Source organism: Meles meles, chromosome 2 (genome assembly GCF_922984935.1).
Source record: "Meles meles chromosome 2, mMelMel3.1 paternal haplotype, whole genome shotgun sequence".
NCBI classification, from domain to species: domain Eukaryota; kingdom Metazoa; phylum Chordata; class Mammalia; order Carnivora; family Mustelidae; genus Meles; species Meles meles.
In genome coordinates this window covers 207,453,136-207,466,427 of record NC_060067.1, presented here as the reverse complement: position 1 = coordinate 207,466,427, position 13,292 = coordinate 207,453,136, and the positions used below count along the sequence as shown (strand labels likewise).

Here is a 13,292-nt window from a genome sequence, read left to right as displayed (position 1 = left end):
GAGCAATAAATCTCCGTTGCTTATTAGCCACCTACTCTAAGGTCTTTGGTTACTGCAGCTGGCACGGGTTAAAGCAGGGGGACTTTGGTTATGTGGGGTTGAAAGTTTAAATTAAATCAAAGTTCCACTCTATTGAACTACATATAAGGAGAAATGGCTCTTAGGAAAGTTAATGCTAGTGACCTGGCATGATTCCAGAATTTTGGTGACAGCTGGGCGCGTCCTGGTCCTGGAGGAGGCGGGCATTTGGGCAACATAATACACAGGGACATAAAAGGGCTAACCAGTGCATGCATGGGTTTGCTCCAGGGGAAGAAGAAGGCAAGGGGGAACAGGCAAGTCTGCCTACGTTGTGTGCTGGGCAGAGGAGAACACTACCTTGGCCAGATACTAAGTATTTACACAAAGGAAGTTACCACTGTTAAATCAAGAATACATGGAGAGTGTTGTTCTCTTTTGAGAAGAAGTCAATTTAAATCAAAATTACAGATCTCGGATGGGTCGGGGCACATCTCTCTCATTTGCACATGTCAGTTTTCTTTGCCAGATCAGGACTCAAGTGAATTGGACAACCGTTGTGTATTTTCCTACGATGAACCAGGTGCTTTCATCATAGAGTTTAAATCACAGACTCTGCAACTTTTCAACCTTCCCAGCTCTGCCTGAAAAATCTGCAGTAGAAGCAACTTGGAAACCCTGGGCTAGCTCTTGCTCCACAGAGCCACCCCTAACGAGAACGTAATCAAGGGAACAGCTTACGTGCGCTCCGCTCCCAGATCCCATGTTCAGCTTCCGTCCAAAATTATATATATATATATAAAATTTGCACAGTGGCACTCAATAAAGTCATGGGTTTACATATCTGGTAAGTACTCCAACACAATTATTTATATGACTAGCCTGCTGCAAATTCTGGATCAAATGATTTAATAAACGTTTTGATGGATGTTCAGTTACATGTGAATAACAACTAAGTACTTTAAGGGTTAGGCCTTTATCAGACTTTCTGTTCTTGTTATAACTATTGACAATAAAGAACCCTACAAATACAGTTAATATTTTTGCAATATTTGTAATATTTTCTGATTTTTACAAAATTTTAATGAGTCCAAGAGCTAGCATCCTTCTGACACTATTCATTAATCACACGGGTAAATTTTATCTATTTTTTCATTATCAGAGTTCCAATTACAAAAATAAAACATGGTAATAAAAATAAACATAACATGAAAAAAAATAGAGAGATAGAAGTCGGAAGTCTCTCTTCCCCCTCCCTACAGCCTGCGAGTCTCCGCAGATGAGGACACTGGGGTTACAGTTTTAGAGAATGCCTGTTTGCCATCTTTCTGTGCATATCCTGTGAATGTGCCTGTAATTAGATACATGTACACGCTCACATGTACAACAGACATTATCCTGTGACCCGCTATCTCTTTTCTCCAAGAACATCGTATCATTTCACGTTCTTGGCAACAGGGTAGAAGGAACAGGCAGCCCCGAAATCCCACAATGGTGTAGAAGTTGACCTTTCTAATTTTTTGCAGATCCAACAGGGCGGAGAAATTATCCTGTTTTATTTGCACTTTCCTGAGCCCACATCAGAGTGCACGTATTTTAAAGTGTTTTGGGGCCTGTTGTCTGATTCTGTGAACAGCCCCACGGAGCTCATGTCTTATGTGTGTCGCTGATTTCCCCCACCCATTTGTAGGATGACACGATGTAGAATCACGTATGGACAGAGCAATTATTTCCTATAGTCTGACCCTTTTGCTTTATCTCTTTCTTTAAAATAGACCTTTTAATTTGTACATAGTGAAATCTGTCAATGTTTTCCATTAATTATGCCTAAACATCCAAGTTGATCAATATCATTTATACAACAAGTCATCCGTCCTCACGGACTTATAATAATTTCAACCAATTAAGTTCCTACACAGGCATAGATCAGGTATTAGAACGCCTGCACCGTATCACTCGTCTATCTGAATATTTTTGCACTGATTTCATATTAATTAGAGGTGATTTTGGAGATGCTTTGGTCCCAGAGAGAGTCCTTTCTTATCATTCTTAAAAATATGTGTTTCTATTTGGAGGCTCTACTCTCCCAGAACAACTTCTAACATGTTTATTAATTTCTATTAAAAATACCAGTTATTTTTAGACTTTATTGAAATTAAAACTCTATTTGTAGATAGATTGATTATCATATGACCTCACTGATATGAGGAATTTGAGAAACAGGACAGAGGATCACAGGCGAAGGGAGGGAAAAATGAAACAGGATGAAACCAGAGAGGGAGACAAACCATAAGGAACTCTTTTCTTTTTTTCTTTTTTAAAGATTTTTATATTTATTTATTTGACAGAGAGAGATCACAAGTAGACAGAGAGGCAGGCAGAGAGAGAGAGAGAGGGAAGCAGGCTCCCTGCTGAGCAGAGAGCCCGATGCGGGACTCGATCCCAGGACCCTGAGATCATGACCTGAGCCGAAGGCAGCAGCTTAACCCACTGAGCCACCCAGGCGCCCACCATAAGAGACTCTTAATCTCAGGAAACAAACTGAGGGTTCCCGGGGGAGGGAGGTAGGGACAGGGTGTCTGGGTAATGGACACTGGGGAAGGCATGTGCTATGGTGAGTGCTGTGACGTGTGTAAACCTGGAGATTCACAGACCTGTACCCCTGAAACAAATAATACATTGTATGCTAATAAAAATTTCAAAAAAAACCCAAACCCATAGAAAAAGAGATGGTAACTTGTGGTTACCAGAGGTGCGTGAAGGAGGAGAGGGAATTTGATGAAAGTGACCAAACACCACAATCTTACAGCTACAAGATAAGTAAGTGTTCAAGATATCATGTACCATAGGATGGCTAGAGCTACTACTGTTGTATGATACATAGAAGTAGCGGTAAGAGAGTAGGTCCTAAGAGTTCCCAGTACAAGAAGAATTCTGTTTGTTCTTTTCTTTTCTTTTTTTATATCTATATAAGCTACACTTATAGTGGTGATCATTTCACAATATATGTAAGTTAAATCATGATGCTGGACAGCATAAACTTATATATATTATACGTCAATTATATCTCAATAAAATTTGGGGAATAAAAGAAAAAAATAAATTCCCCCCCAAAACCCTCTATTTGTAGAAAACTTGTATATTTAAATTCCATCCCTACCATTTAAAAACGTACTCAGTGAAAAATAAATTCCCCCCCAAAACCCTCTATTTGTAGAAAACTTGTATATTTAAATTCCATCCCTACCATTTAAAAACGTACTCAGTGAAAAATAAATTCCCCCCCAAAACCCTCTATTTGTAGAAAACTTGTATATTTAAATTCCATCCCTACCATTTAAAAACGTACTCAGTGTTCCCACTTATGAGAGTACTCTTTTGTATCCCACCATGAACATCTAAATACCTTTAAGGTAAGTCTTCGGGGGGGAAAAAAAAAAGCCTTCATATCTCCTGTTAGATATACTTCTGAGAGTTTCAGGGTGTGTTGATATTATACTTCCAATATGTTGTATCCTTTGTGGAAATCCACTGATTCCTGTTTATCCTGAATGGGGTCCTCTACTAGTACCTACTGCCAAGCATGACCGTCTTCTCTTTCTAATATTTACCGTTCATTCCATTTTCTTAAATTGTGGCATGAGTTAGTTAGGATCTTCTGGATAACATAAGTGGCATTTCTGATACTGAGAAAGTTGCTCTGTTCTTTATTTCATGGGGCTTTTTATAATAGTTTGCTATGAAGTATGATGCTCTCTATAGATAATTCACTTATTTTATGGTTCTCTATAAGCCACGCCTACAACTACATCACAACATTGTTGAAAAAATGTTATGGTGAAATATCTTTTTTTTCATAGAAACAATGTTATAATGTGGTTATAGTTATGGCCAAAGGGCAGATCCCTCACTTTGTTTGCAAATGAACACAAGCAACATCCTTGTGTATCTGGTTATTGTAAATACACACAGCCTAGCACCAAGTTGTGCAATGCAGTGGCATCATGAAGAATGTTACTTGTCTTGAGACTTCCAAGACCAGATCTGTGCAGGCCGGGGGAGTGGCTGGTATGGCCAAGACACTACCTGGGGATCTTCTGAGAAAATTCTTCCCCACCCCCCTGGGGAGAGCGGTCCCCCCCGAGGCGGGAGCTCAGAGGGAACAGTACAAACCGCAGATGGCTGTCGGGTGCTTGGCCCTGGTCCCGAGGAAAGCCACGCCGGAGGATGTACAACACACATACTCACTCCCCTGTTTCACATGCTGTTTTCAACAAATGCCACGTGGAGCATACGTGCAGCGGGGAGCTCCCTACGTTTTGGTGTTTGGGCACAAGGCTGAAGGCTGCCCCATAACTGTTAATGTTCCCTTCTAAACACATGCTCTGCCTCCTAGGAAAACACGAGCTAGGTAAACTTAAAGCATTACACGGAAATATTTTTAAGGTGTACAACTTTTCATATCACACTGCCCTTTCAAATACCACAGACACCACCGAACAATTTAAATATTTCCACATCTCTGCATTCCACTCCGATGTCCTGCTTCGTCGATCTCCACCTACCGTCACAGCTGGGCAAGGCGTGGTTCCACTGGTGGTTCCGCTCACAGATCAGGGGCTCGTCATCACTGAGCGTGTATCCTGGATCGCAGCTGAATGTCACTGTGGATCTGATGGCAAAATTACTGCCATGCCGATGCCCATTCACGGGGATCCCGGGGTCGAGACAGGAGTCCGACTCCAGGGTCACACCTGCACGCACAGAAAGAATGCATTACATATGGAAATTTGCTGGTTTGAGAAAAAAATAACAACATTTGTTCCACATATATATAAAATAAAATATTCTGAGACATTATTAGACCTGGAAAATTATTCAGGTGAATCCAATAATCCTAAATGTGAAAAAAAAAATGATACATTTTTCTTATATTTGACCCTGTTTTTCTGTGTAGAGAGATAACTTGTTAACTGTTTACTGGATGACATGTAAGTAGTACAACACGGAATAACCCCTTATGTCTGAATGTTACTTCTCTTCATTTGAAAACCAGTGAACTCTACTACACGAAGCCTGTATTGTCCTGTTTTCTATCCCTAGCCCACCCCTCTTCCCATTATATTTTATGTTCCAGTTAGATTTCGGCAGTCATCACACTTCAGCTTTCACAGCTATGCACACAGGCACCCAAGTCTACACACACAGAATGCAAATTAAAACTGCACTGGATTTGATTTTCTAAAATTGCATCCCATACATCCATGCATTCTTCAAATTTGCACTTACGTCAGCCACTTTCGAGATGGCTACAATTAGCCTATGCTAAAAGACGCTAAAAAGTAAAGTGCTATAAAAAGTCAAGTGATTATGATTATGTCATTATAAGAGTTTCTTTTCTTTGTCTCTGAGATTTCTCTCTATTTTTAGAACATACACTTGACCGATAAGGAAAACGGGAACGGGGAAGAAGATGTCATCGCGATGGTTATGTATTCAAAGAAATAAAAACGACTTTGCTACAGCTATACACAACTCTCTCAACAAGGCTCAGGACATAACAATTATGACCTGGTCTATGGGTCAAAAATCTGAAATCATTACCAATAAGCAAACTGCTTAGTTCCCCCCAGGATCTTTGGAATAAGACTTCTAATCATTGCATGATTTTACCAAAGTTGGAGTTATGTGCCTTATCTTATTCCTTCTCTCATTAAGTCAAATACATGATATACAACTACAGGGTGACTTTTTAAAAATAAACAATAAATGATAATATTTCTTCATTAGTACAGCAAAATATGATTCCATAGGCACCTGATCCCAAGGAGGACAGCTGAGACCCTGCTGAAAAACAGGCAGTAAGGAATGTGCCTTCCATGAGAAGTCCAGCCCCTCAGAGGTCACCTGTCAACCCTGGAATTTCCCGAGTGCTGGAAGTGTCCTTATTGTTCACCACGTGCTCCGGGGTCAACAGGACTTCAGGCTACCCTACACTGAGGGGCAGCTGGAGACAGAGTCCAACCGCGTGACCTATGATTCAATTAATGATGCTTCTGTAATGAAACACAGACAGAATCTTTGGACATGGATGCTCCAGTGAGCTTCCCAGGTTGGCAGGACTTTGCACTGTCACACATCGTGGCTAGGAGGACATCATTCACGACTCCAGGGGGAGAAGACAAGCGGAAGCTGCAGGTAGGAGCTCCTTTTCCAGATTCTACCCTATGTGTCTTTCCTTTGCCTGGTCTAACTTGGATCCTTTTCCGTAATGAATGTGACTGTGAGTATAATAGCTTTGAGCATGGGCTAAGTCCTTCTGTCTACTTATCAGAACTGAGGGGTCTTTGGGGAACACCCTGAACTTGCCGTTGGTTTTGGAATTGGCAAAATAAGCAGCTTTTACCCTTTGCAAATCGGTGTGCTTCATAAACCCCAGAGTTTGGTTACAATGGGTAAAAAAATGGAAGACCATCATAGTGAAGATTTCCAAAGGAAAAAATAAAACAATGATGAGAAAAAGCAAAGTGAAAAAAAATTATGTATGTAGCACTACTTTCTCAAGAACTTCTTCTTAAATACTCTAACTAATTTCCTAAGAACTAATGTGCTTGCTGCCTAAACAGCAGAATGGAATGGCCATGACTTCTTGCAAAACATGGCAGCAAAGGCATCATGCTTTCCTTTCCTACATTTTTTCTGCCAAAAACAAGGCAGGCGTCATTTGTCCCGGATCCTCACCTGCTCTGCTTCCCTCTCTTCCTCCCCCAACACGTTCATATTCTGAGGTAATGTTTATGACCTCTTCCATCACACGTCAGCGATTATACTAGGTATATGCCCTGTTTACAACGGGTACATAAGAATCAGCAAAAGAAGACGGATTAACAGAAGAATTCTGTCGAAAGAAGCTTTGCCTAAGAACTGGAGTGTCCCCACATCCCAGACAGACCCTTCACTACCTTATTCCACTTTGTCCCACGGTTCCCAGGGACCACTAATCAACAATATTCACAGCAGCAAACAAAATGAACAGGGACGATTATTTCATGTGACGTGAGAATGATCTATTAATGAATAATACTCATAATACTATTCATAAATTGGAAGCACACTTTTTCCCACACAAATGTGTAGGGAAAAAAAGAGAAAAACATCTGAGGAAACCAAAGCATACAAATAGAAACACGGAGTTCCTGACATGTAAAATGGAACTAAAAAGTAAATACCATGTTGACGTCAAAACATTATTCCATCATTCCTCCATTCATTTTTACAAAACAATGGACAGAAACATTGGGTTGTAGAATGTACAGTTACCGTACTCCTTTGCATGAAAACAGATCAGAACGGAGGGCACATGTGAGGGGAGCAGCTGAGTGGGAGAACTGTAATGGATCTGATGAGTATTTTTCTGGAAACGCACCACATGCAGGGATTTCCAAACAAGATGGCAGCAGGGAGACGGCAGGGCCAAGCAGGTGACACGGCTCGCGAGGACCAGACCTTCAAAATGAACTAAGACCAGGCTGTAAGGACAGCTGCCAATTTACGTTGAAGGAAAAGCACAAAGTACTTCGAAGGAAGAGTGCCCCAAGGCATTGTTTCCAGCAATCCCCTCCTCGTGTCCAGCACGGATGACAGAAAGAGGAGCTGCACCCGGGGATTTGGCTGAAGCTTTGGATCCAGGCTGATTCCTCTCGGCTGTTCTGTCCTTGGAACTTAATGGGACCACGCATCTTCTGACACTAGCTGTGTAAATCCACGCCCGTCCTCTGGCCTCAAAGACGTGACTGAATAAACTTGCTCTCCGTGAGTAAGAGAAGCTGGCGACTTTGAAGCTGTCCAGGCGCGGATTATATTAATGTACATTTGATATAAGCAAAGTTCTGCTTAACTACCTGCTTTAGTGCAAGTTCTCACCCCAGGAAGGGGATCGATAGTCTGAGTATCTTTCGTCTCCCAGCAGTGGCCACTTTCCACAGCCTTTGCAGGGTCTGAACTAGCGGTTACAATCCCATTTTACAGAGCAGGAAACAAGCTGAGAACTTAAGGGAATCGGTCATGTTCAATCGTTCCCTGAGATTCACAGCTCCTCCCCAGCCGGCTCCGTCCCTCGCTCACGCGGGCGTGCGTGCCCGTGCCCACAGCGCGGCTGGTTTCCCAACGGTATGGTATCCATACCCACTACATCCCGATCAGCTTTCCTCTTTGATCTCAAGAACTATCATTAAATCTCAGAAACGAATCTGCACATGTGCACACACTCACACACCTACACTCCAGGAAACATACTTCTGTGTCCCTCCAAGTTTTAAAAATTACACCGTGCTTGAATTGCACAGCAGGATATAAACAATTACATGTCGTGACTCCCGCCTCTCTCTTGAAATGTTTTTAAAGATACCTTTGAAAGCCTTTCCCAAAAAATGCTCTAAAATAAGTGGAAAACATCCATTTCAAGGCTCTACAAACACACAGAGCGAGCGCGTGATTATTCTGGGGGGATAATACAATGACTATGACATAAAAGAACTCTATCGTATTCCTTATGAAAAGTAAAGTAATCAAAGGACAGGCTGTACTTGGACCCTGTATTTATAGGATCAAGGATTCATAAGACTCAGCCCACAGAACAGAGCTACAATTCTAGGCAGGCTCTAAGGAAAACCTTGAAAAAATGACTTTGGCCTTTCGGCCTTACAATTCCAGGGGAGCGGAAAGTAGCGCTGCTCACAGGAGCTCCCGCCACCTTACGCCACCACCGCAGAAAGAACTCGATCTTGAAGAGACTGTGGCTACTTCTGCAATAGGTAATGTGTGTAAGGTAGATTTTCATGGGCCCATGTGGGCATGGAGTAGTATCGTTAATCATTTTTTATTAAAGCAAGGAAGGCGTACAGTGTCCAACATTTAGGACAGAGTATGAAAAGGGGAAGAGCTATATTATTATTTTCAAACGGCATAAAGAATGTGATATAAATCATGTGGGTCGTGGACAATCTATTTTTTTTTTAATGTGTTCGATGAGCAATCACTGTTGTTTTCTAGTTTTTCCAATATACTGGCTTCCAAACGGATTTCGTCAAGGAATACTAGAAATGGTCAACATTTTAACGGGGTTGGCAATGTGCATCTTTTTTGTGTTCTCTTCCCGTCTGTCTGCTTCTCTCTCCGCTCTCTGCTCTTCCGTTCCACGAGTGTCCCCTGTACCTTCTCTCCGCCCACCTGCCCGCAGGTTCTCCTCCTCCCTGGAACTCCAGAGTCAGGGCTGCGCCTGTCGTGGCCTGCCTGGGCTGGGTGGGGCACCCACTGCCACCTTCATGCCACCTCCTTGAGGACATGACAGAAACCCAGAATTCTGCCTGAAGCACAGTGTACTGAATCCCCGGCTGGACGGTAAACGTAGGAGCCTGCATTCTACCGGGATTCCCGGGTGACTGCTAACGTACAGTGACCTTGGAGACAAACCACCCCTCAGCTCGCTTTCTAAACAAGGATGACTGCCTGAGCTGGCGTCGGGTCTCCGTCCTCCCACGGCTGCAGCAACACAGAGCATCTCCTCTGGTCTTTAGCCTCTGTCCCGTGTTCAAGCCGGCAGGTAATGGTTACATGCAAGGCCAGCCGGCAGGTGCCGGGTGTCAGATTCCAGGCATTTCCAGACTCATTTCCTGACAAAAATGCCATATCCTGCTTTTGCACATTTCCTTGTTTCTCCCCAAATACAGAAAAACTGACAAATCAAGGTGATAACAAGTCAAGCTTCAGGGTGGAGGTTCCCTGGTAATATTTTCCTCAAATACTTTCTATACTTTCCTACAGAGGAATTCATAAAAATGCTGGGGGCCTTCTGAAAGGACCATTAGGACTTCCTAACGTAAAAGTCAGCCTGGGGCTTTAGACCCGAGTCCTTTCCAAAGGTGCGGGACACTTGGATGCTATGGGGACCTTACCATCCTAGCCACCAGTGAGGGCTCTGTGCTCTTTTGGGACTACAGAGCTAGCTTCCTGTCAAGTGTGAGAGGCAAGGCATAGGGATTCTAGACCCCAAGGGATCAGAAATGCCCGACAGCCACATAATTATCACTCCCCTGCAAAGGCACCAGCTTGTGATGGCTTTCGTCTTCTTTTACTGACACCCTGAACAAAAGAAGACAATGAGGACTGTTGCCTGAGAGCTCACTCCAGGCTAGACGCACGCCTTGCTAAGGCTCAGGTCTACTGTCACGCGCTGGAGAAATGAAAAGAATCCTGAAATGTCACAGAGTCATTCATGTAACATTGTAACAATTATTGTTCCAATTATCTGTGTAAGATATTCTGTTAGTAAGGATGAGAAGCTAAGTAAGAACGTGTGAGCTGACTTCCTTTCATTCTTCTAATCCAGAAAGAATGAGGAGGAACAACCCATTTGCTTAAACCAGTTAGGTGAGCAAATGTCGTCAGCTTCCACGACCTTCCACGAATGTAGGCTTTAGGACACATTTTTTTTTTAAGGATTCTACAAAAAACAGGCAAACTAATCTATGGCTACACAAACGAGAGAGAGAAAGGGAAGAATGTTCTAGAGTTTCTCAGGGCTAGAAAATATTTGTTCTCTTAGGGTTCATCCACCTGGGTCTTCAAAGGCCGAGGTGCTCCAGACTTAAGAACTGGGCTGTGCCGGAGGGAGTAAGTATTTTGGTCGTCAGTGCTTAGAAGCTTTGCAGATCTGGATGGTTTTAACATGCACATATCTCTACTGCAAAGAAAAGTAATGACGTGAAGGGACATTAGAAAGGAATGAAATATGAAAGTCTCTGGTTCTTAAATTGCATCCTGAGTCTAAAAAATATGTTACTTTGAAATAAAAGTTGCACGTATTTGAAGTGAAACTAACTGAATTAAATTTGAAATTGATCATTATATCACAAACAGTCAATTTTCTTGCTATCCAAACAAGTATAATGTGACTTTTTCTTTTTTTTTTTTAATATTTTATTTATTGACAGAGAGAAATCACAAGTAGGCAGAGAGGCAGGCAGAGAGAGAGGAGGAAGCAGGCTCCCTGCAGAGCAGAGAGCCCTATGTGGGGCTCGATCCCAGGACCCTGGGATCATGACCTGAGCTGAAGGCAGAGGCTTTAACCCACTGAGCCACCCAGGCGCCCCTAATGTGACTTTTTCAATCAAGAAGCGCACATAGACTTGTATACGTGTATATATATGTACAGGTGTGCATGTAATCCCACGCATGAGCAAGTGAATCGGAGAGATTACATCACAGGTCATTGATCTGAGCTCTTGGGTGGGGTTTGCAGAGGCCCACATGAGTAGCAAGGGGGTGATGACTGGACAGGAAGGAAAGAAAAAAAATATGATTAAACATTCAATATGTTAGATATTACCCCATTCATGAGCATTTGTAAAATTTTGTGTGTGTGTGTGTATACATATACATATGTGTATATATATATATATATATATATATATTTTTTTTTTTTTTTTTTTTTTAAATAACACTGAAACTTCATTTTGCTTGTTTTGGGATAAGACTGTGAAAAAGAACAACCATAAAAATCTTGAAAAATAGGGTTTTATTCCCTTAGATCCAGTGTTAGCCTGCATTCATCCATCTTCTTCACTTTACTCTGAAAATGAAGCATTTTCAGAGGGAATAGTGTTTGTTTTCACTTTTTAAAAGATTTGAGTAACTTATTTATTTGATTGAGAGTGAGCAAGAGCATGGGGCAGGAGCAGGCAGAGGGAGAGGAAGAAGCAGACACCCCACTGATCAGGGAGTCCCATGCAAGCCTCAACCCCAGAACCCTGGGATCACGACCTGAACCAAGGCAGACACTTCTCCGACGGTGCCACCCAGGCGTCTTGGGTTGGTTTGTTTTAATCGGCTGGTGTTAAACATGTATTACCAGAGTGGACCCCCTCAGCTGTATTCCAACAGTGTATCTGCTGACATATTACTATGAAATACCCAAAACACTCTATGCCCAAACTACTAGAACTCACACAGCAATTCAGTAACGTGACAGGATACAAAGTCAATGTACAGAATCAGTTGATTTCTTATACACTAACAACAAAAATACAGAAAGGGAAATGAGAGAATTGACTCCATTTACTAGAGCCCCAAGAACCATAAGATACCTGGGAATAAACCTAACCAAAGAGGTAAAGGACCTGTACTTGAGGAACTACAGAACACTCATGAAAGAAGCTGAAGAAGACACAAAAAGATGGAAGACCGTTCCATGCTCTTGGATTGGAAGAATAAACATTGTTAAAATGTCTATACTGCCTAGAGCAATCTATACTTTTAAAGCCATTCCAATCAAAATCCAAAAGTGCTGGAACAAACAATCCTAAAATTTGTATGGAACCAGAAAAGATCCCAAATCACCAAAGAAATGTTGAAAAAGAAAAACAAAGCTGGGGGCATCATGCTGCATGATTTCAAGCTTTACGACAAAGCTGTGATCACTAAGACAGCATGGTAATGGCACAAAAACAGACACATAGACCAGTAAAACAGAGTAGAGAGCCCAGATATAGATACTCAACTCTACGGTCAAATAATCTTTGACAAAGCAGGAAAAACTATCCAGTGGGCGGGGGGTGGGGTGGGGAACCATCTCTTCAATCAATGGTGCTGGGAAAATTGGACAGCTATGTATAGAAGAATGAAACTCGACCATTCTCTTACACCATACACAAAGATAAACTCGAAATGGATAAAAGACCTCAACGTGAGACAGGAATCTATCAAAATCCTAGAGGAGAACATAGGCAGTAACCTCTTCAACCTCAGCCACAGCGACTTCTTTCAAAACAAGTCTCCAAAAGCAAGGGAAACAAAAGCGAAAATGTACTTCTGGGACTTCACCAAGATAAAAAGCTTCTGCACAGCAAAGGAAACAGTCAACAAAACAAAGAGACAAACCATGGAATGGGAGAAGATATTTGTAAATGACAGTACAGATAAAGGGCTGGTCTGTAAAGAACTTCTCGAACTTAACATCCAAAGAACAAATAATCATATCAAAAAATGGGCAGAAGACATGAACAGACAGTTCTCCAAAGAAGACATACAAATGGCTAACAGACACATGAAACAATGTTCACTATCATTAGCCATCAGGGAGATTCAGATCAAAACTATATTGAGATACCACCTTTTACCAGGTAGAATGGCAAAAATTGACAAGGCAAGAAACAACAAGTGTTGGGGATGATGTGGAGAAAAGGAAACTCTCTTACACTGTTGGTGGGAATGCAAGT

The 13,292-nt window shown here is 42.0% G+C and overlaps 1 protein-coding gene across 1 annotated transcript in view; it reads right to left on the bottom strand.

The window, feature by feature from the left end:
• The window catches only part of CSMD1 (CUB and Sushi multiple domains 1), a 2,021,046-nt gene that overhangs the window by 373,762 nt on the left and 1,633,992 nt on the right, over window positions 1-13,292 (bottom strand). The window contains exon 18 of the mRNA XM_045997494.1: window positions 4,584-4,772. Coding sequence (XP_045853450.1) covers window positions 4,584-4,772 — 189 coding nt within the window. The remainder of the gene's footprint in view (window positions 1-4,583; window positions 4,773-13,292) is intronic.